Source organism: Colletotrichum acutatum, assembly GCF_030867785.1.
Source record: "Colletotrichum acutatum strain CBS 112980 chromosome Unknown BDZ83scaffold_131, whole genome shotgun sequence".
In the NCBI taxonomy this organism is placed as follows: domain Eukaryota; kingdom Fungi; phylum Ascomycota; class Sordariomycetes; order Glomerellales; family Glomerellaceae; genus Colletotrichum; species Colletotrichum acutatum.
In genome coordinates, this window is record NW_026849125.1 from 85,893 (window position 1) to 108,399 (window position 22,507).

The following is a 22,507-nucleotide window of genomic DNA, read 5'->3' on the forward strand; positions in this document are numbered from 1 at the left end:
GCCTGGTGCACTGGCCCCGTGCACGCCCGTCGTTGCGTAGGCGACGGCTCAAGTCTGAAGAGGGGAGTCAGTGAACACATAGGAATACAAATCCTGCCTCATTCCTTCGCTCGGTATTGTACACAAACACGTCCATGCTCTCAAAGCCGAATCAGAGCTCACATTGGACCACACCATCTCCCACATTATAATGCCATCTAGGGTTTTCGGATGGCAGACGAAGTTTGTCTAATTTCGTAGTCAATGCGTCTTGCTGCCCCTTAAGGAGGGTCTTACTCCCAACATCCGATCATCGGATAGCGGGGGGAGGCTGGAAACCTCGGACGGTATTGCGCGAACAGGCTTTGAAAGTCAGGAACGCTTGTGCAAGCCGAACAGCAACTCACCATGTACGGCAAGGTTTGTTACCCAGGTAATTGAATATCCCACACATCATGCAGTACACGATGGATGGCTTGCGTGCCTATCCGTATCCGAGGACGAGGTTTGAGGCTTAGAGAAATGTGATCCTATTTGACGGTAATCGCGGTCTAGACCGTCTTACTCGAGAATGATATTCCAGAGTGTCTTTGAGGTCAAATATCATATATAAGACGGCGACAATGCCATTCCAAGCAGTGTCATCTGCATCTACTCTCACACAATTCGCAACCAGCCTCCATCTCAGGCAATCACTCGCTCAACTGTCATCACCATTCGTTTTCCTCTTCAGCTGCCCAAGCAAAGATCTCGGACTCCCATTAATTTAGTAACAGTCATGATTCTCAAGTGGAACTCGTCCCTCGCTTTGTGTGCCGCGTTGCTCGCTGGTGCAGTCGACGCCCAAGGGGCTAACTGGGGAGGTTTCAACACAATCCGCAACATCTGGACAGCTGGCGCATCTTACGACTATATCGGAAGTGGTGCTTTGTATGTGTCTCAGCTATCCTTTTGGAAAAAATTTCGCACAAGCTGACTGAGGGTGATGGTAGGAGCTACAGCACGACCTCAAACGGGCCGAACCATATCAACTACATCGCCAACGCACGCGGGGCAAACAATGTCGTCCTCAACAAGTTTGCATACCCCGGGGCCGTAACAGACTCTCGCTATGCGGTGCCCACACAGGTTCTTCCTGGGTTCAGTCCTATCATCAACTGGAATGATCAAATCAATGAGATCGTTACCGCTTTCACCGCAGCTCGTACGGCAGGTACTGCTTCGGCCAGGGATTCTCTCTTCATCTTCCTGGCGTCGAACACCGGAAATGATATTCTTGGTACCTACAACACCACCACTAACCAAGCCCAAACTATCATCAATTTGATCGGAGTTATCCGCACCAAGTTTGCCCAGGTAAAGAGCTACATTTATCCGCCCCTTCGACACAGCCGCTGTTCGTCATGACTTGAGAGCGAGATAACAACTGAACCAGAGGCTGACTTTGACCTCTCTCCCTAGATTTATGGCGCAGGAGCTCGCAACTTTGTCTTCCTCTCTGTCCTACCGGCGGAGCTCATTCCCCGAATTCAGGTATTGCCCCAGGCAGACAGAGACAAGGTCACCGACTTCGCAAACAACTACCGTGTAGCAGTGAACAATCTCATCACAGAACTTAGAAACAACAACACGTATCGCGGGCAGATTACCATCTTTGCGCCCGATTTCACCCAGGGCTTGAGGTCCATCAAGGCTGGCACGCTGACTACCGGCCCCACCGCTGGGTACCTTGATCGGAACGGCTATTGCGCGGACGCTCTTCCCATTGGCATTGTCGTGTAAGTAGTGAAGTGCTCCGGCACAAGGCTCGAAACATTGTTCAACAGGTTGTTTTTCAAACAAAGACGCTGACTGTCTTATTTCCTTGCAGACCTCCGAATCCTGATTACAAGTCGACCAACTGTGCCTATACTGCACGCAAGTACCTTTTCCACGACACGATTCACATTACCTCGCCGGCTCATTGCGAGTACGCTATCAACACTCTGGCTACGCTAGGCGTCACAGCAACACCGCAGCAGTTGGGTTGTCAATTCGCTTAGGGGGGCCGGCAATGCGGCATAAACATGAGGCTATGTCTGTTTAGAGCACGCTCCTCTAGCGACCGTGGGATAAAGGGTCTTTTCGTAGTGTAAATGATGTGCATATTATATCGCAGTCAGTGTGTATATTCCAAGATTCATTACACTTAAAGGGAAATTTGTGTCATTCTAGCAAATGTATCGGGATTTACCCTCATCAACACTCTCCAACGTTATAACAGTGCAAGGTGGCTCCCCTGTGTGCAGTCAGGTGCTCCATCATGGAGACCGAGCCTTATATGTCTTTCAGTCGCATCGGAATGAAATCGAGCGTAAGAGCATCACTGCAGCTCGAGACGACACAGCTTTTGAGTACGGAATGCGTGAATGGCTCCGGCCACCCACTCCGATGTCAGACCATCCGACAGATTGGCTGCCCAACAACGGATGAACCGTCTCCATCCTGCCCCTTACACGATTCAAGATCGGCGGAGTTCCCAAAGCTTCGGGAATGAGGCAAACTCTAATCGCGTCTCAGACAAATTGGAAACCCATCCCACCGGCAACTACCGAGTCACAACTTAGTATGCTGGGGCTCTTCTCCCGCCTTATTCTCCGCCAACTCCGTAACGACTAACAGCGGAAACTTCGTGCTAGAGCGAGACCGAGCCGGATGAAGCATCATTCTCCCTATCCACTCCACAACCCCCGTCAGCAACTCTCTTTAACCCATACTGGCATGGCCATGGCCTTGTTGTACTGACCAATTGACGAAGAGAGGAGGTCTCTACTCGATATCGTAGGCCGGTGGGATACTAAACACCCAAGTACTTATAGATTCGCATGCGGCTACAAGCGTCGCCGCTACCATCTGAACTGTATTCTGCTTGGCCCTGTACAAATCGTCTGTTGTGAAGTTCTGTTCCATTCGCTCAAGACTCTTAGTCATTTACACTCATTCTTTAACAATTCCTTTTGCGACACTCGCTCCACTTACCATGCACTTCTCTTCCTCTACTCTTGGCGCCCTCGTTGCGGTCGCGGCTGGTGCCGCCGATGCCGCAAAGTGCCCTATCCAGTTCGATGGCAGGATCCCAGCAAACTTCACACCCGCCTCTTTCGATACCTCTGCGAGTCCCTTCAACAATGGCTTTGTCTTTGGCAAAGGACTGAAGGCCAGTGATGTAGTCTCTATTCCAACAGGCCTGTCCTCGCTGGTAAGCTACGCATCGATCTTGTTTTTCTGGCTTTCTTTGACCGCTGTTCCTTAGCTCGACGGCTCAACAAACAAGCCTTTCCAAGTAAACATCGACGACAGATCCATCTTCGCCCCCACCGAGGCCAACGTGCAAACGGGCTTCCGCCGCGCAGAGATGCTGCCCATGAACAACAACGGCACCGACCCTTCCACGTCCGGCATCAAGACGGTCCACTGGAGCATGATGAAGGACCCCAAGAAGCCGCTTAACTTGACGCACGAATACCAAATGGTCTTTCTGGAGAGCTCCATCTTCAGCTCGAACCAATTTGCCCTCAAGTACGGCGATCTCATCGGCATTCACCCGGCTGACCCGGATGTTCTCCACTTGTTTGGCAACTCCAACACCAACCCGTCGCCGGAACTCTTCAAGACCAAGTTCACTGAAGGCGTCTTCCACAACTTTGCCCTGACTTTGGACTTTGGCAAGAAGTGAGTGCATGATTCTACTTGTGTGACTGTGGCCGGCTTTACTGACATTGATATCGCAGCTTGACCCAGGTGTACTACTCTCAAGGGAATGCCCCTCTTGTCGCTCAGGGCCAGCCCATCGAGAACGATATCTCGGGACAAGGACAGTTCCACTTTGGTGTTTTGAAGAAGTCGATCAACGGCACCGGTGATCTGACCAAGTCTGGTTTCCACGAGTCTGGAATCAACGAGGGCATTATTTTCGGTTCCATCTTTGAGGAGGACAGCATCGATGGCTGTGTGACCTTGTCTCTTTGATTATCAAAGGATCACCTTCGAGTCCCTGCATTCACGCAGATCTCCAGCCTTGGATTTTCATAGAATATGGCTTCCAATTCACATTGGTTTCAATTAGGGGTATACGAGACTAATTCAGTGTAGATACACTCGAGGTCATGTGCCAGATCCAACGCCAGTGCTTCCGATACTGCACCCGTAAACACAAAACCAATTCCATCAGGCCATCTATCAAAACCAATGTCCCATTTTCGAATCGCCAACCTCAAATCTTCCACTTGAGCTCCTCCAAGACCTCTCTGGCAGCCCTTTGTCCCGCAAATACCGCCCCCTCCATGTACCCATAATGCTTCGTCGAGGTCTCGGTGCCAGCCCAATGAATAGCCCCAACCGGCTTCCGAACCCACTCCCCCAACAACGTCCACATCCCCGGTGCCGGTGTTGCCATCGGACACCCGAGAGCCCACTCCTCCTCCATCATGGTGTGAAAAAAGAACTCTTCTGGGTCGAGCGCCTCAGGACCGAACGCGGACGCAAAACCGGCGAGGGCGACGGCCCGTTTCTGGTCCTTGCTGAAGCTGATAAACTCTCGCGCCTTGGTACCGACAATGAAGCCCGTGAGCTTGGCCGGGCCCCCGGACTGCGATGTCGCGTCGTAGGTCACGCTGAGAAAACCGGTCGGGTTCGTGCTCTCTCCTGTCAGGCCTCGTTCCCTCCAAAAGGGGGTCTTGTAGGTGGCGTAGACTTTCATGTAGGCTCCCATCGGCATGTGCTGGAGTAGTGTTGCCTTTTCTACCGGTAGCCTTGGCTCGAAGTCAATCTTGAGAACATGTGGTGGCGGGATGGCGGAGATGATTCGTCGTGAGCGGTATGTTCCTTTAAGCGTCCGGACAGTCGCAAGACTCTCGGTGTATGTGATACCGCGGACCGGTTCCTCAAAGCGAATGCCTTCGTCTCCCAGATGTTCTCTTAGCTTTTCAGCAATAGCTTGCCCTCCCCCCTGAATGAAATGTTGCTGAGCTCCGTTTTCGCAGCTCAGGCCTGACGTGAGACTGACCACGCCCTTGAAAAAGAACATGGCGTGAAGCATCGAGATGCAAGACGTATTCTGCCCGATCGTTCCTTCGAACGCTAAGTTGCCCAGATCAATGGTAGCTTGTGTCCAAGCCTGCTTCTTCAACCACTCATGCACCGTCATGCGGTCAAGCTCCTCCGCGTTGGGTGTCTGCCACGGCTCTTCCACGTTGACCGTCTCGCACAACTTTTCGAACCGGCGGATGAACAGACCGGTATCCAGAACCTCCCACGGCCTCACCGGCGGGATCAGGCCCGCATAGCTTCGCGCCTTGCCCCGATAAGCCAGGACAATCTTTCCCTGGCTGGGTGGCTTAAATAATGGCACGTCGAATTCCTTTGCCAGGCCGTACATGAGATCTTGCTTGTGACCGAGGAAAGATGCCCCGACATCCCAGTAGTCGCCATTGTCGAGCGGTATTGTCTTTGCGCGTCCACCGACGCGATCGCGCGCCTCGAGTACGAGGACCTTCTTTCCAGCATCCTTCAGGAGTCGTGCAGCCGCGAGACCGGAGTATCCGGCACCGATCACTACGCAATCATATGTGGGCGTGGTGTCTGGCGTATCTTCCATCTCAGATCCGCCCATTATTGCGAGTTGTCGCGATGAGCTGGGCAGAACAGTCTTTGAGAAGGACCCAAAGTTTTTCAATTTGTGCCAGACCGCAAGAAAGTTTGGAGCTTTCGCTCACGGAATGCGTAGTTCTTAACCTTCTCAGTTCTTCGTCTGTACTCAAGTACTCGTCCGATGATTGCTTGGACCTGCCAGCGGGAAGCTCTCTAGCGCTTACAAGAGATTGGGAGGATTGTCAGCCACGCCTGGATTGGGGACCAATCACAACGTCTCGCAATCTCCCTTGGGCTCCTTTGTCTTCCTTCGCCCTGGCTTGCTTGGCTCTTCAATCTCACATGTCTGTGAGTCTGGCTTGACTTCATAAGCATAAGCCACGGGTATTGGTTTGCTGCGTACGTGGCTGATTGGTCGCCAATATCAGGTTGCACTAGGAGGAACGATCAACTGTTACGATGATCAATAAGCCTTATGATCACTGAAGCGTGTACCATTGAATATCGGCGACGACTCTCAGGAGTTCCAAGTATGGACGAAAAGTGACGATTACAGCAAGATCAATTGTCTAAATGTTCTGTCACTAACAATTCGAGCCCCTGAGCCCCTATTTAGCATCTCCGCGATTCAAAAGCTGCACTGGTCTCTGACCTCTACTCCAGATATCAAATCACTAAAGTGCCAGCACCCGAAGCTTTCATTATAGATGTCTTGTCTCAAGTTTATGATAACTAGTATTCTATAACATTCTCGTGTATTTGCATGAGAGCGTGGTTCTGAATTTCCTGTCTTGAACCTTACCTTCGGGTCATGAGCACAGCTTCAAGCGTTGCAGTCTTGAAGCAAGGCCAAGAAGCCCTTTGTGTACTTGATGGGCTTCATACGTGTGCCGTAGAGCCATCTCCCACGGATCTGGGCTGAACATTTCCTTCATCCTTGGCCGGCTCTATCTCCTTCTTTGCAATCCATTCCTTCCATTCATGCATCTCGCTCATGCCCTGGTACGGAACCGGAGGGTTTTCCTCCTTCGGCTTCTCCTCGCCTCCCGATTCTTTACCCTTACATTGCTCGGAACCCTTGCATCCACAGATACCCTCGCAGACAGGCTCCATAATACCCTCGGGTATCAGCTTCGAGATGAATGGCATCTTGAACCCGACGCACTTCTTGAAGCACTCTCCATGATCCTTGTGACCCTTGTGACCCTTGTGACCCTCATGTCCCTTTCGCCCCTCATGACCTCCCGCTGAGGATGCGCGTGTCCCATTTGCCTCTGCGACGCTTCTGACCCACTGCATCTTCTTAGGCGGCAGATGCTTGGTGAGATGTTTCTTGCAGCGCTGCCAACCTGGCGCCTGATAGCCCTTTGTGTCTTTTCCCCCCTGATGTGTGGGATGCTTCATCTTATGATGTGCTGACTTTGTTTTGTGATGGTGTTTCATAGAACAGGACCATTGTTCCCAGGGCGTGAGCTTGCCTTTCCCAGTATCTTGGTCATGGTCTTGATCGCCCCCTGTAGGCGGCGGAATGTTGGTGATGTTAAATGAGGTGGGCGTCTGGACGGAAGCTGTAGCCACGGCTGTTTGGGTGGGAATGGCGATGGCTGCTGCGGTAGACAGGAAGAAAACCAGGTGAAGAACCGTACGCTTCATGATGAGAACTGGTCAAGTATTATCAAATATGTGCAGAGAATGAGAAGGCAGAGCGTACATGGACAAGCAGTCAAGCACCGAGTACTTGCTTTATATCTCTCTGAACTCAACGTTACTATTTACATGGTCTAGATAAAGCCAACATTGATCCGACTTCTCTCAGCAGAGGTATTCCGTGCCTGAATGCGAGCTTTCTCGGATTTCCCCTGCACCATGCGCATTCGTAAGACACGGTCAGGTAAGGTTCAGTGCCTGCGTCTACACTCTTCGGATCTTGCCGTATGCACATCTTTCGCGATATCGGGTGAGAGGTAACCGGGTGGTATTCGGCTCAAATCGACCGTTCTGGATGTCTATTGGTAGGGCTGTCAGTTCAGTAGACATGGGATGGTTTAGCGTTCCGTATGTGCTGAGTCGGGACCTGCAGAGCTTCTGTTTCTTCTTAAGAAATTGGAGAATACGGCTTCTCTTCCTCGTGTCTGTAATTGGCAATCCAGTGAAAGTGCAGCGATTGAGAGACGGATGTGGATTCCACTGCTTATGTATTGTTGAATGTGGATTCACCTTGAGCCCTTGGGTATCCAGCATGAAGACGCCTATGCTCTGGAGTCGATTCAATGACCGACATCTGTATCGTACATCTCTTTCATGAACATGAGCCGCAACGGCAAGATCCTCTAACAGCGAGTGTCTCCGGCCAAGCTCCACCTTGGAAGCACATGGCTCCTGCCATCTCACTTCTCTTCGTCGCCTTCACCTTCACCCATCTCCTCGTCGCCATCTTCGCCATCTTCCCCAGCATCATCATCTTCATCGTCATCATCGTCGTCGTCATCATCGTCGCTCGACCCAGAGCCCTCGCTCTCTCCCTCGCTGCCAGGGTCGTAGTCCTCTTCGTCTTCATCTTCATCCTCCTGGAGCGCCTGCTCAGCCTCAAGGTGGGCTTTTTCAAGCTCCGTCATGCCGTTTGCATCCGCGTCTCCATTAGCACCAGCGTCGGCACCGGCGCCCTTCTTCTTGAGGTTCTCAGTCAGCTCCATCTTCGCCTTCCTCTGTTCGGCCATACTGCGGTCCTGTAGTCCGTGGCGCTTGACATAGGACTCGTCGATACCACCGTAGTCTTCCTGGTCCAACATGCCGAATTCAATCTCCTCGGTGGCGTCACCCTCGGTAAACACCTCCACCACGATGTTGAATGTGCGCTGCAGAACGCTTGTGTAGCTCATGGCCACAACGCGGTCGATGGGCAGAAATACTAGAGGCTTTTTGAAGCCGTAGAGAATGCCATTGGGAAGGAAGAAAAGGTATCCATCTTTGGAGCCGCGGAAGGCCTTGACGTGCACCGCCTTCTCGTTCGGTCTGTGCGGCTGGCGGACGAGACTGTGGAAGATGTTGGGGTCGGCTGCGACGATTTCGGCAGGATTGCCAGCGGAGCTGAGGTGTGTCGTCAACGCCCAATCAAAGAGGCCGCGGTAGGTGTCGGAGACTGCTGATGCAGCGTTCGCTTTTGGGCCATCGATAGTGCCGGCCTTGGGGGCTGTGGCAGGCACTGTGAATACCAGAGCTTCCTTCTCGGGTGAGGATTTCGTCGGGAGACATGTTCCACGGGGAAACAGGACGTAGTTATGCTGCACCTGGGTCTTCTCGGGTACGGGGAGGTAGAAGAGGTATTCTGAAGCGCAAGTTAGCTTGGCTGGGATGTTAGGTTCCTGTCTGATTGGAGACGCACCAATGTCATCCCAGGCGTAGATGATGCCCTCGACGGGTGCAGTGGTATTCGGTAACCGCGCGTAGAAGAAGTTCGCCGTGAAGCAGAGCTCGTACTTCTTGCGCTGGGGCACGGAGACGGAAATCTCCTTAATCACAAGGAGAACCTCTTCATCGGCAGCGTTTCCGGTTCCTATGGTTGTCGGTGCAGGCTTTGCAGCCACCCGGTTTGTGTTGGACGCCTTGAAACCGTTCGTGGGGCCTTCTTCTATCCGTCTGCGTTTTGATGCCGGTTCGGGTCCGTTGATCTGCTCGTGAACGAAACTCGCGATGTTGTTGAACAATGCGACTCGATCGGGGGTGTCTGAATAGTCGAGGGTTAGCATTTGAGAATTCAAGAGAAGAAAATTGCGCAATTGAAACAGATGGTCGTACTGGCTGCCTTTTGAATGCCCTGCAAAATGTCTGGTCGCGACTGGAAGACGGCTTCCAGCCGCTGGCTGTCAAGGCCGGCAACCATTTTTTGTGAAATATTTACTTAGTGCCCCCGGAATTTCGATGTCTCCTTGATGATGGGCTCGATAAAATCAACGAGATGGCGGCTGATTCGAAAAGTCTCGGTAGAGGAAAGCGTCCCTTTGAATGTAGTGAAATTTCCGGATTGTTTTTTTCTCTCTCGACGCGACGCCGATAAAAATTATGGGATGTGACGTGTTGAAGCTGGCCGCTGGTCGCTGAAGCGGCTGTTCCTGGTGCACTGCGGCACGGACTTACATAATGCAGTGGTTACAGGCGTACAGCAGATTTGTACGGTGAACACTCGGACGGGCAGCGCCCCTTTTTTGTGAGGGGCCACTGATTCATTCAAGTCTTCAAGGTTCCAAGAAGACAAAGCGATGACAATACTCGGCATTCATGGCCATAATTGTCAATCACCTCGAGCCCCGTGAACCGAGGTACTCTACTAGTTTGACATGTGTTTGGTCTTCCCAATGTTTCTCCGACATCTACAAATTTCAATGTAGGGTGGTCGTTTCTCATTGCCAATTCCACGCTTCCGACCAATCCAGAACCGGCTCCAAATTACCACAACCAGTGGTTGCCCCAGAACCCTACATCATTACTGTTCTTTCCAGTATCCTTACTTCGCCAGCTGGCTATAGGTTTGAGGCATATTCCAAACAAGCCCCGAAAAAAGCGAGTTGCTCATACTGCGTAGAGGAGCTCATTCAAAATAACATAGGTATTTGATTATCAGAAGTCAAGTCGCGTGGAGGGAAAAATTACAGGTGCGAGGTCAGCCTTGTCTTATCTTTCTCCTTATCGCGAGCTAAAGGAGCTTGGACCATCCTTGGGGGACTTGAATTCCCCTGGCTGCCCCTGAAAGATGCGACGTCACAGTGGAGGATGCGCCCAAGGCCCCAAATGCAATGGCACTGATTTGGCGCGCATCTTGACCCCGCGGTTTCCACTCATCTGCTAGCTGAACAGCACATTAGGTAATTTACTGCTGGGTGCCCCACAGCTTCCTTTCCTCGGAGGTCAGGCAACATCACGGGCTTTAGTCCTTCAACCTCAAGTCTTGCCAACGCCAGTTCCGCCTTTGGGGTAGGCTTCGACCACCGAACACACAACGTCACGCTGGCCCTCTCAAGAGGATCATAAACTCTTTAGCGGCATCATGTCATTCTCCAACATTTACACCCACCGCAAGGTCGCGGAAACGGCGGCCAAGGGCTGTGATGTCTGCTATCGTGCCACAAGTAGCGTCCTGGTCGCCCCCGAGAATAAGGTTAAACCCATAATCTCTTTCCTACCATGCGCAGCTAACTCGAGCTTCAGGACTTTTTCTACGTTTGCCCAAGTCATTTGAAAGACAAGAACTTCTGTTCCCCTATCATCGATAAAGAGGCCGTCGAAGCGAAGAAGAAGAAGGCTCTCGAGGACGAGGTTGCGCGTGTGAAGAAGGAGTACGAAGACAAACAAAAGAAGAAGAAGAAGGAAAAAGAAGAGAAGGAAAAGGAGAACGACAAAGATAAGGAGAAAGAGAAAGAGAAAGACAAAGACGACAAAAAGACAGAGGACGAGAAGGAAGACAGCTCAAAGGCAAGCTCTTTGATACCCGCTTGTTGCTTCTTGAATCCATCGGATAACTGGTTTCTTGGAACACCGGCTAACAAGCTTCAAGGACGGCACGGAAACGCCATCTCTGGCCGCAGAAGAGGAGCCACGCGTGTTCGCACTTCAAAAGTATGAGCTCTTTTGGCGTACTATATGTACAAAGTTGGCTTCATCTAACACGGCTTAGGAATTTTTTCGGAGCCCGAATTGAAAAGAAGCGACAAATGGAGATCGCAAAGAGAAACCGGGAACGTCTTCAGCAACCAAACCTATTCCCATCAGTTCCGAAAGGCATGCCGGGTAGTTGAGAGATATTCACTACCGAAGCCCGAAAGACGGGACCGCAGTATGAGCACAATCGCCGGTTCCGCAGCCATTTCGTGACTGTCAGTCCACTCGGAGCACATGATTCTCCATGCCACCACTCGGACCAACCTGTCCTCATATACCTACCTGTCTGTATATACCCCCAAGTCAAGATGTTAATCATGACTAGGACAGGGATTCTAAAGCAATTCCTGTCCCAATCAGTCCTGCTGCATTAGCTCTCTCTATCTGGAGTCGGCGCCGGCTGTCATCCTTTCTTGTGCGGACAACGCTTCGAGGTTGCATTCCACTGGGAAACAAGACATCATTGTCCAAGGAACAGCTCGTCATTGGTCCATTTACGTCTCTTAGGTTGCGACTGTGGTTTACCTATATGCAGGTAAGACGACCGCAGTGGCCTTGGTGGGCTGGCGAGTTGCTGGGGAACCACAAGCTGCCGTGGAGGACACCTCCGTCAGTATCCTTGGAGGCGATCATGGGCGTGTGACTATGAGACCTAGCAACTTCTCACTGGCCAGGCCAAGGATTACTCGAGAGATCCAGGGCTTCGATCTGGCGCGGAGGATCATAGCGGGTGTTTGCCGAAGGACTAGGGACTTCCGAGGGAGAGAACCTACGATGATTCAGTTTACCCCGCTAACCTCGATACTCGAAGGATGCACAGCTGGGGTCAATTGGGTAGATTCATGTTGTTTGGGCCCTTGCTGTCGGGTGGACGAAAGAAGCCGGCGATAGGATCACGCGGACGACTAAAGGCCGAAGATGCTGCCCCACGGCGATGGAACCCTCTATGTTGCCAACAGCACAAATTGATCATATATCCTCCACTGATTTCCTCTTGGCCATCTCAATCCAGTGCATACTGCGAATTTCTATACGCCCTGATTCGTTCGAGGCCCGAGGAGAGGGGACACACGCAAAGTTTGCCTGGCACCGTAAGCCATGACGCATGTCAGCACTAGGCCTGACAAGGCACTTGAGTGGCGTGAAGTAGACAGCTGGAGTTCCATGAAGCAGCAAACGAGGATGGCACAGGCCGCCCCAACCTGCAGGAAATGGTGTTGATGGTGGCATCTTCCCGAGACACTACTGGGAGACTGGGATTGTGTGCTGCCGAGACGTTCATCGTGGTCCACAAGGCCAAAGAAACACCCACGACACCATGCGGTGAGGTAGGCGGCATGCGTCTTCGTCCAAGAGAAGATTAGGGCTGACACGGACTGCTGGATCCGCGTGCTACCCGATGACAATCGGATGGCGATCAATCGACACGCCTTGGTGAGCACTGCTGCGAAGAGTTCCTGTTTTAGAAGTCTCTCCCGAACGCTTGGTGCATATCGCAACTAGCGCGTTAATACGTCTGCTAAATCCCTCTTCAATTTACTTCTTCATGATTCGAGAAGCCGTAGCTTAGCTCATGTTCGACAGGCGAATTAACAGTTTATGAACATTGAAGGGTGTGATGAGGCTCCTACGAGGCCAATTCTGACTCTCTAGCTGGGCGTGGCTTACACAACGCCAGTCCCCCATATTACCGGCACTTCCCAACCGACAACCTGCTTATGAGGTTTCAGTCATCTCTCCGTAAATCCTCGGGGCATGGAGAAATGTATCCCTGCGATTTGCAAAACCATGACAACGGTAAGTGCCGCGAGTGAGCATATACAGGATCAGGGCAATTTGCTTATTCGGGGAATACGAAACGGAGAGGGCCCAAAGCCGCTCAAACCAACGTCGTCTAGGGCTTTCTGCCTCGGGCGGCCGCCACAGACATGCATAAGCACGCTGACATCGGCAAGGGGCAAGGACAAGGGGCAAGGGACGTGGGCTCATACCGTCAACGCTGCAGACGAAGATAGAGGCGGGATTCTGCAAGGTGCATGTAGGCACCATAAGTATGCCAACTGCATGGTCGCAGAAAGCCTTCTGGTTTGAACCCCCAGGTCCAGGTCCTGACTACAGGGTAGCAAACAGGCCAGGCTGCATGAGATACACAGCTACATGACAGGGCCGGTGCTGTGCCTCTATTCGGCGCTCATTTGGTACTGAACTGTTTGATCCTTACTCGAGGCAACCCAGATAGGCAAATTCAGTGGCTCTGGAGTAATCAATATCATTTCAGAACTGCTTCATGCCCCGCGCGAAAGCTTCAAGCCTTTGGTCTCTTATGACTCAGAATCGCTACTCAATTGGTCAACAATTCATAATCTGTCCTGGGTTAATGATCAGCAAAGGCTTGATGGGACTTTGGGAGCCCTTGTCAGCCCGAGCCTTTGTCGGACACAGCCAGCCGAGCTTAGCCACCGGGGTTGCGGGCGGCACTTGATGCTGGTACATGGACTAGTCAGGCAAACTACCTTGGATAGTGCCAGCCTTACGCCTGTGTGGTGGTCTGGACATGGTGGCATGGCCATGGTTTGGCGGAAGCCTCGTGTGGCTTTTGTTGCCTTTTTAGCTCTATCACCGAAGAATCCTAGACCGTGGTTGGATGAGAGCTCGAAAAATCCTAGGTAGTTCCTGGGCCCAACTAACACCCTCAACGCCTGCCAAGTTTGACAAAACTTTGGCAAGTCGATCACCGGTGGCTTCTCCAGCATAGAGGTGGGCTCTCCTGTGACATCAAACTCTACATACGAAACCTTCACACAACACCCCTGGGCGATGCAGACTTACAGGAGGAGTATTGCCCGTTGCAGGAGGGTGAACTAGAGTTGGTGTGAGGCTCACACTCTTTCCCTTCTAAGCTCTATGCCATCCCGTCCACTTCCCGTACCCAGCTGAGATAAAAGTTGCGCAACAGATTATAGCTCTTACATGGTATCAACAAAGATTGCATTCGGGTGAGGGAGGGGTGAGCCAAACACGATCCTTCACGCCATAGGTGTGTCTACATCTGAGAAGCTCGCGCCTCGGTGTCGAGGTAGAGTGCATGGCGCATGGCACGGAGGGGTGTAAGTGCCATGCAGCATCATGATGAGTGATTGTGAGGAAGACAGGGGGCGGAAGAGAAACGAGAGGGCGAGAGGCAGAGGAGGTACGAGTGAACTCTAGCGGTCACTCTTATGCGGGAGTGTGTGCTGATCATTCTGCCTGCCGGAATTTCGGATTTACAGGCTGACCCGTTTTAACTGTGAGAGAGATCTTGGGTGCTGGGTTGAATCGCTGGAGGTACATGCTCACAGCTGTTTGCCAGGGGGCTGGGAGATCTGATATCTTCATCCGAGCTCGTTGTTGTCATTAGGCCTGTGATACTTAGAATCCTCGATATATGAATGGTCAGAACGTCATAATTATCAGATCTTTTACTTCCCTTCAACGCCAAATGACTTATGGTAAGCTGGATTCTTTACCTCCTTGGACTCAACATCATCGTTAACTCTTGTAAACTTGAGCATAACAGCCCCTGAAGCGGAGGTCTTCCTGAAGAACACAAAACACGCCGATGGCTTAATTTGATCTCACGGTATTCAAGAGGCAACCTCTCGAACAAATACGCCACTTCTGCTTGTTGCCGTCCAAAACTGCTGGGATCCAGACGCCTGCTTTAGCGAGCATCTCTGCTTACAAGCCACTGTAACTCATTGGATGCCTCGGACTTGGCACCTCGGAAGCCATCCAAGTATCTCACAGTTCGAGCCAGGGTAAATCTTACACTACATATAGACAAAGGGGAAAAATTGAGCTGCGCTCGATACCGGGGATCAGAGGCCGGCATTGGTGTGGGTTAGGGCTGTGGGTGAATCACGGCGGGTGACAGGGCTCCGATGCGGTTTCGTCGATCGTGGTTTCCACATCTTGTCAGCTTGTCAGAACGATGGCGCCGGGTCTAGCAGAGGAGGATAGTAGGCATGCACATCTACTACCCCTCCTTCGATCTGTCGTCACATATTCTACAAGCCAAGACGGCAGTGGGATTGTGATAGCTCTTCCTCGCCGTGACTTTGCTGACATGAGATTTCGGTTGTTTCATGATAAGAATGTAATCATTACGCGGCATGGCATATCGAAGCGCTTGTGACTGGGCATGAAACAATGGCGATTATGTCTTTCTTTTGGGGTGCATAGCCTACCATGTACCTCACAGGAGGAGAACCAAGATTGCGTGGTCGACGGAGGGGATATCTTACGTGAGAACTCTATCCATCGCCCGGCTTGTCAGTCAGCCACAAATTGCTTGAGCAAGTAGCGATGTTTGTGTGATGTCGATCACAAGACCTTCGTTGTCTGTATGTGGGCTTTTTTGTAGAGGCACAGGTATCATGGATGCTGACAGCTTATTTGTTACAGCTCAGGGCTCGCTCAGTTGATGTGATCGTGACACAATGGTGATGAGGCGTCAACCTGTGGAAATGACGACGCAAGCCAATCAAGTTCAGCTTGTCACACCTTGTATCTATGGCCATCGGTCGACATCCATGTTTACCCATCGTTTCGAGAGGTTGTTATCAGTTTTCCTGAAGTCGCGCGCTTCGTCACAGTGATGTGTGTAGATGATATGAGCACGTTACCTTAGCCACGTATGATGAAAAATATAGCCGTTGCAAATCCAGCTCAGGGATTTCCGAGTGACGAGTTTGAGATATGGCAAGCATTCGTCTTTTCTTTTCTTAACGCAGTAGCGACTTGTAGACGGGATGCGAAATCCTTCTTAACGAGCGTTTTTGAAGCCCCAATATAGTCGATCTCTTGAGTTGAGAGATCGTTTCGCGCTGAAGGACAACATGATATCTCTGATTTGAGGATGCGATATCAAGGAAACATATTATAGGCTCATGGAATTAGGGCTATAGCCTATATAACCGAGGGTAGAACTGTATATTTCATTAATGGAACTTGATGCTGTAATTTTAGCCCTGAGGTATACTTAGAGGCTTTATCTTCCTGAACTGCTGCAGCCTGCGTGCTGTAACTTGATATTGAACAACCCGAACGGCTCTCTAGTTCTAGAGGTCAAAGCTTGCTACCACGTATCACATGTTGAGTTCAATAGTATTCCAAGTAGACAGCTTGGTCAATAGCAACCAGACAGTCGGTAGGTCCAGTCGGTGACAGCATCAACGGCTGAAGCTTTGGTGCCAAGTGGAGACACAAGTATGCTGCGAGACTGCATCAAAATGAGCAGCTAGGTCAGCTAGATACGTATTAAGAGAGGTCAAAAATACAGTCCTCGTCAAAATTTGGAATTACACCAGGGGGCTAGAGACCGAAGAGATGGATACCCACAGCAGCTAACCAGATTTACTGACATCGAGCCTTGAACACTGCCATCGTGAATACGTTGAAGAGATAGATATTTGCATTAGAAATACATGAAGAAATCAAATCCACCTATTTATTCAACTCTCAAGGTAGCCTGAGCTTTGAAGTTCCTGCTGCTAGAGCCAACGTAAATCGTGTACTCTCCGCTTTCAAGCTTCCACTCTTGTCCGACAACATCCCAAACACTCAGATCTCTCCGCCTCAGAGGGAAAGACACGTCAACTTTCTCTCCAGGATGGATCATAACCTTCTGGAACCCACGCAATTGCTTGACTGGTTCCCCGGCTGCTTCAGGGAAGGAGATGTACATCTGAGCTACTTCGGCGCCTTGGAGAGAACCAGTGTTTGTGATGCTTGTAGAGACAGTTACAACAATGTTCCAGAGGTCCTCACGACCACCGACTGCCTTGTCTCCCGTCGCGAATCCACTAGTAAGATTGGAGGAGGCTTCAGCCTTGACATCGGAAGAGTATTCGAAAGTGGTGTAAGACAAGCCGTATCCGTATTCGTACCGAGGCGTGATGTTGTATTGGTCAAAATACTTGTAGTCAATATAGTTGCCATCCGAATAATCCAGGTCCAGCTCCGTCTCACTAATGATTGTGTCTGGGTTGTAGTCGCTCTCGTTTTTAGCAATGGTGTGGACGAGTCTACCAGAAGGGTTGACTACACCGAAGAGAACATCATCAATTGCGTTCCCGGATTCTTGACCTAGCGCTCCAGCGTATAGCACACCGGTGACGTTCTTGTGTTCAACCCAGGCATCAACTAAGCGGGGACCAACAGTGTTGATCACCACAATAGTGTTGTTACAGACATCAGCAACGGTGTTCACGAGCGTGTCTTGGTCAGCATTGGTCAACTCCGTGCGGTCGGCACCCTCACCGCCCCAGGCATTGAGGAAGACAATGCAAGCATCCGAGTCCTCGGCTACACCAGTGGTGGACTCGGTGAGCTCGGTGCCGGATCCCTGCATGCCGCTGAAAGACGTCTCGGAGGTGTCATTCAGCCACCATCGAAGCATGAAGCCATCCTTGGCGGCACGCTCGTTGAATAGCTGAAGAGGCGTGGACAAATATGCCAGCGAACCCATGGCGGATCCTCCCACCACAGCCATGTGGCCTTGCATTGTCGAAGGCTCGCCATCATAAACGCCAAGAGCGGTGTTTGCACCCACGTATCGGGGGCCAGCATGGGATCCGAAGATACTGATGCTCGTCTTGTTGACCAGCGGTAGCGCGCCGTTGGTGTTCTTGAGCAAGGCGATAGACTCAGCAGCAAATTGTCTTGCCATGGCGCTATGATTGCCGCGGTTGTCAATACGGCCCGTTACGCCTGCCAGGCTAGGATACCCGTCATCTTGCCCCAAGTGGAAGTAACCCATCATGTTACGGATCGCCATGTCGTCGAGTCTTTCAGAGGTGAAGCTGCCGTTGGTGAGTCCCACGCCCAGCGTCTCATTTGACCAGTAACTGCTCGAGGCGAGATCCATGCCTGCGTTTGCGGCGTTGATGCCCGTCTTCTGAGCGCTGACATCGGCAGAGACTATGCCAGGAAACCCGAGCTCGACCTTGAGGTACTTGGCGAGGAGATCCTGGCTCTCACATGAGTATGTTCCGTTAACCTTGTTCATGGCACACATGGCGCCACCCATGCCATTGTACACGGTGTCGTAGAAGGGCCATAGGTAGGTCTCATGGAACGCCTTGTCACCGATGGTGACGGTGTAAGAACCAGAGCCGTCGGAGGAAGTCGTGCCATTCGTTGTAGTATTTGTTGATGATGCCTGGCGAGCCGTCAAAGTCGAGTTGGTCGATCCACCAGGAGGAGATCCGCCTCCTCCTATTCCGCCGCCACCAGAGCCAGTGCTCATACGATTGGTCTCTTGCTCGTTGAGGATAAAGTGCTTGGCACTGGCCGTTACACCAGCAGACGACATTCCCTTCACGACTGCACCAGCCATAATGCCGGCCTGATAGCTATCCACGCCGTATGTCTCACCGGAACGACCGCCCCAAGCTGAGCGTCCAAGAGGCTCCAGTGTAGGTCCGTACGCCATATTGATACCCTTGCCCTTAAACTCCTGGCCAACGCCATGTCCCTGTCCCTCTGCAGCTGCTGTATCCCATGTCATAGCCATCGCCAAACCAGCGGGCCATGTCGTGACGTAGAAGTAGGTGAGAGGGTTGGTAGCGGAGTCAAGGTTGTGCAATGCGGTCCAGTTGCCTCCATCACCACCGGCAACAATGGAGATCTTCTCCTCGGTTGTGAGCGAGGATACAAGCGCTGATGCCTTGTCATAGGCATCTTGCCAGTCTCCGAGCTTGACTGTTAATATGTTAGTAAGCGTTTGCTCGTCATCGAGAAAGCAAAGTCTATGAAAGAGACATACTTGTGCCTGAGCTCAGAAGCTGCTCTGTGTAGTTGGCCGACGCGTCTTCGGCCAAGGTGCCAGTCACGAAAGTGAGTATAGCTAAAGCGGTCGATGGGCGGTACATCTTTGGAAAAGGTGCTGTCCCACCGAAGAAGAAAAGAAAGAGTGACTCTGGCGAGTTGAAGATGCACGTCCTTGATTTTACCAAACGAGTGTCTCAGAGACAAAGCAAGAGAATGGACTAGGCGATCACCACCAACGGGTCAGTAGCTATAACCTATTCAGAATCCGAGCTCAGCTCTGTAGTTTGTATAGACAACAGCTGCCAAAACTCAGCTCTTATAACAACCGCCACGTTGACTCTCGTCATATATCGGTGTTTCTCCGGCCCAAGAAGTCATAAGACATTGGGAAATCGGCAAAAAGTGGTGCAAAGCTTACGACGAGCCATGTCCACAGCCTGGTTCGTGGCCGGATTCAGACGCCGGGGGTTCAGTGAGCATGTCCGTGGCATGCCGGCGCGGCTACAAAATCCGAGGCTGCGAGCTTGTATGCCGCCCAGGTCGGAAATTATGCGCTTGTTCCGTCGTGTGAGAAAGATGAGTAGACTGCGAACATCGGGCAAGACAGGTATGAGTGACCCGAAGAACGAATGGCATGGACAGCAGCAGCCCATCACCGTTCCCTCAAAGATCCATTCTAGTCTCCGGGAGACGCGTCCTCAGATGTCCAGCATCCGCTTGTCATCCAACCAAACAGAAACGCCGAAGACTCGATGAAAAGAAAACCACGCATTGCGGCTTGCGAAAGGCTTGAACTCCGCGCCGAGAAAAGGGGCGGCAATTCACGTTTGTGACGTGGGTCAGCCCAATGCCGACACCGATATGTAGATCCGATGAAGAGCCTGGGCGATGGAAACAAGACGGAGCCAAGAAACCAATGCCATTGGAGGTTTCTGCTGTCAAAACGGAATATGTGGGCTCGAGTCTGAACTTCCCAGGTTTGCTGGATTGTGGGCGAACGCCGAACCGGCACTTGGGGGTGGGGTTTCCACGTGTCGGCGTCTACCGATGATCCAATGTGACCCAAAGTTGGTCAAACCGGGGCTGGTATTTCGTGGTCTCATCTCTTCACTTGAACAGGAAGCTTGTTTCTTCCCGACAACACTCAAAGTAAGGATTGGCGCTAAGCGATGTCTGCCCACTCCAATATAACTGTTGCTGTCAAGCTTGTAGGCTTTGCTAGGATCCTCGCTGATTCTTTCGAGCCCAAGGGCTTAGGAAAGCAAGCCTTGAGTCTCGGACTTTGCTATGACCCACTCATGTAGTTGGACATAAGGCGATTACTTGACAACATTGAAGTGTTCTTGATTTAAATCACGATACCTGGAAGTGTCCTGGATTCCGTTGGAACGCCCGAATGAATTCTTTCATGTAGACGACAACTGTGGGGGCAAACGGAGGTAGATGGACGGAGTAGGTAGCTCCACTCGGTCCGTCTTTCGCGGCCGGCCCTTGAGTTCTGCCATCTGAACTCTGATAAGACGGACGATCCAACAACATTTGCTGTTACTTGTCGAGCAGTACTTCATGTAGGAATCCTCAAGGACAACGAATATCTTTTCATCTTTAATTGTCGCTAGAGTTCAGGGGAAATCGGAACCACTTATTATCCAATCGAGAGTTTGGCACGGAATTTGAGCTAAAGTTGGGCTTCGTTCATAGATGACCAAAACCAACTACTCAGGTTCACAGGTACGTCAGACAGTTTATCATTAAACGCAAGACTCAAAATACTGCATGTATCTTCGTACACCATCAAATGCTTCTGGCCCACTCAGTTCTACCGGAATGTCTAGCTTATTCAAATGCAGTGTTCAGTTCTTCTCGTTGCTCATCAGTCAGTCTTGACCTATGAAGGCCCAAGTCTCGATCCCGTAGCGTCCCTCCGCTCCGAGCAAGTAACACGGATAGTTTCATTCTGTCAGCGCCCAGCAATGTCGTGACGAGGCAAATGTCTAGCGGCGATAACCCATCAACATTCCGCAAGTTAGGATCCGCACCGTACTTCAGAAGGAGTGACAATGTCTTTGTGTCCTTCGCGCCTCCTTCGACCCTGAACCTTGAGTCAACGTGATGGTGTAATGGCGTGTTTCCGGCAGCATCCGTGATATTGGGATCGACTTTGTTTTCGCAAAGGAGGAATTTCACCAGCTCTGCGTTGTCATAAGCAGCTGCTTGATGAAGAGCATGAAGCTCCGCAGCTTCGTGTGTCATCAACGAAGAGCCTGCCTGAACAAGAAGCCTCGCCATATCCACCGTCTTTTCGTGCGCTCGCATTCTACCTGTCCCTAGGAGGAAGTATAAGGCGTTGGCTCCGTGAGAGCTCACAGGGTTGTAGCCCATCGTCGTCTGCAGCGCCAGACAGGGAAAGCTGGCATTGTATTCGTCGCAATAGTCCTCCACGTACGGCAGAGAGCCGTAGTTTCCTGCATCCAATCCCGGCTGTACTGCTGCCCTCTTGTTGGGACCCACGCCGGTTTTGTGGTTCAACAAGACTTCAAGGACATCCTTTCTTCCGCACAATGCAGCCCAGTGCAATGCACTCATGTCGAGTCTCCGTGGCTCCCTCCACCAAACCTGGTACTCACAATGCTCACAATACCGGAAGCATTCGTTCGTCCATTGCAGCGGCATTGTGTGATCGTCTGCATCCGCATTTGCGCCGTTTTCCAACGCAAGTTTCAGGGCCCGGAGGTTACCTCTTTTCGCTGAGATGAGCAGAGCTGAAGAATGATTCTGTTCTGCGTCCCTCCGATAAAGCACAGGCGTGATGAGTTCGTAGAGTGCACGGCATGAAGCTGCCAAGTTTGCAACGTCTCGCCAAACGTCGAAACGAGGGAGCATGCAGAAGGGGCACATCTTGTCGGTCTCATATGGTAGACAAGATGACTCCCAGTACTTTTCGTAACCTAGAGAAACCTCCTTGGCGTACAAGTCGAACAGTGCATCCACGATGCAGAGGATAATCTCAGAGGGCAGACGTCGCGCAATGCCAGCGGCATTCGGCTTAGCCAGCGCGTGGTGGTATCGGCGCTTTTCTTGCGCATCTCCGTAGAGCGGCACATGGCTCCATACACATGGACATCCGAAGAGTGCCGGTACCTTTTCGTTGGCCGTGGCGGGAAAATCTAGTCTGAACATCAGCTACGTTCCGAAGATGCCGGTGGGCGCGGTGAGAATTGCGCAGTTGGGGCTGACTTACGCGAGTGGGCCATTCTGAACTCAAGCACTAGAAGCCAAGCATGGAACAAGTATGAAGACGAGCGTTCTATAGCAATGCTTTCTATTATATCGCAACTTATTGACGAACGTCGTGATAACGAGTGTGGTGAGGAAAGAAATCAACGCTTACAGGAGTGAGAATGAGAATTCCACCATCTCCGGAGCGGAAATGCAT

The 22,507-nt window shown here is 51.5% G+C and overlaps 8 protein-coding genes across 8 annotated transcripts; 3 read left to right on the forward strand and 5 right to left on the reverse strand.

The window, feature by feature from the left end:
• Positions 1 to 757: 757 nt before the first annotated feature.
• Positions 758 to 2,021, forward strand: BDZ83DRAFT_756585 (uncharacterized protein; the record flags this gene model as incomplete). The annotated part of the gene is made up of 4 exons (XM_060514766.1): positions 758 to 909; positions 972 to 1,335; positions 1,441 to 1,757; positions 1,850 to 2,021. 4 exons carry the CDS (start codon positions 758 to 760, stop codon positions 2,019 to 2,021), a joined length of 1,005 nt encoding a protein of 334 aa, XP_060359960.1.
• Positions 2,022 to 2,630: 609 nt separating this feature from the next.
• BDZ83DRAFT_636773 (uncharacterized protein) lies at positions 2,631 to 4,063 on the forward strand. Its single transcript, XM_060509273.1, has 3 exons — positions 2,631 to 3,217; positions 3,272 to 3,690; positions 3,750 to 4,063. Exons 1-3 carry the CDS (start codon positions 2,999 to 3,001, stop codon positions 3,985 to 3,987), a joined length of 876 nt encoding a protein of 291 aa, XP_060359961.1. The 5' UTR covers positions 2,631 to 2,998; the 3' UTR covers positions 3,988 to 4,063.
• Positions 4,064 to 5,788, reverse strand: BDZ83DRAFT_636776 (flavin-containing amine oxidoreductase). The gene has a single exon (XM_060509274.1). The coding sequence runs from the start codon at positions 5,627 to 5,629 to the stop codon at positions 4,232 to 4,234; it is 1,398 nt and encodes a 465-aa protein (XP_060359962.1). The 5' UTR covers positions 5,630 to 5,788; the 3' UTR covers positions 4,064 to 4,231.
• Positions 5,789 to 6,486: 698 nt separating this feature from the next.
• BDZ83DRAFT_756588 (uncharacterized protein) lies at positions 6,487 to 7,260 on the reverse strand (the record flags this gene model as incomplete). The annotated part of the gene is made up of 1 exon (XM_060514767.1): positions 6,487 to 7,260. The coding sequence occupies one exon, from the start codon at positions 7,258 to 7,260 to the stop codon at positions 6,487 to 6,489; it is 774 nt and encodes a 257-aa protein (XP_060359963.1).
• A 734-nt stretch (positions 7,261 to 7,994) lies between these two features.
• Positions 7,995 to 9,487, reverse strand: BDZ83DRAFT_588860 (uncharacterized protein; the record flags this gene model as incomplete). Its single annotated transcript, XM_060506185.1, has 3 exons — positions 7,995 to 8,932; positions 8,990 to 9,331; positions 9,403 to 9,487. 3 exons carry the CDS (start codon positions 9,485 to 9,487, stop codon positions 7,995 to 7,997), a joined length of 1,365 nt encoding a protein of 454 aa, XP_060359964.1.
• Positions 9,488 to 10,648: 1,161 nt separating this feature from the next.
• Positions 10,649 to 11,396, forward strand: BDZ83DRAFT_588802 (VPS4-associated protein 1; the record flags this gene model as incomplete). The annotated part of the gene is made up of 4 exons (XM_060506175.1): positions 10,649 to 10,759; positions 10,810 to 11,123; positions 11,149 to 11,217; positions 11,276 to 11,396. The coding sequence occupies 4 exons, from the start codon at positions 10,649 to 10,651 to the stop codon at positions 11,394 to 11,396; spliced, it is 615 nt and encodes a 204-aa protein (XP_060359965.1).
• Positions 11,397 to 16,739: 5,343 nt separating this feature from the next.
• Positions 16,740 to 19,373, reverse strand: BDZ83DRAFT_709151 (glycoside hydrolase family 3 protein). The gene is made up of 2 exons (XM_060511566.1): positions 19,067 to 19,373; positions 16,740 to 19,002 (listed from the first exon to the last, which is right to left on the reverse strand). Exons 1-2 carry the CDS (start codon positions 19,170 to 19,172, stop codon positions 16,748 to 16,750), a joined length of 2,361 nt encoding a protein of 786 aa, XP_060359966.1. The 5' UTR covers positions 19,173 to 19,373; the 3' UTR covers positions 16,740 to 16,747.
• A 1,323-nt stretch (positions 19,374 to 20,696) lies between these two features.
• On the reverse strand, positions 20,697 to 22,325 carry BDZ83DRAFT_796302 (ankyrin repeat-containing domain protein; the record flags this gene model as incomplete). The annotated part of the gene is made up of 2 exons (XM_060515863.1): positions 20,697 to 22,238; positions 22,313 to 22,325. The coding sequence occupies 2 exons, from the start codon at positions 22,323 to 22,325 to the stop codon at positions 20,908 to 20,910; spliced, it is 1,344 nt and encodes a 447-aa protein (XP_060359967.1). The 3' UTR covers positions 20,697 to 20,907.
• Positions 22,326 to 22,507: the final 182 nt, after the last annotated feature.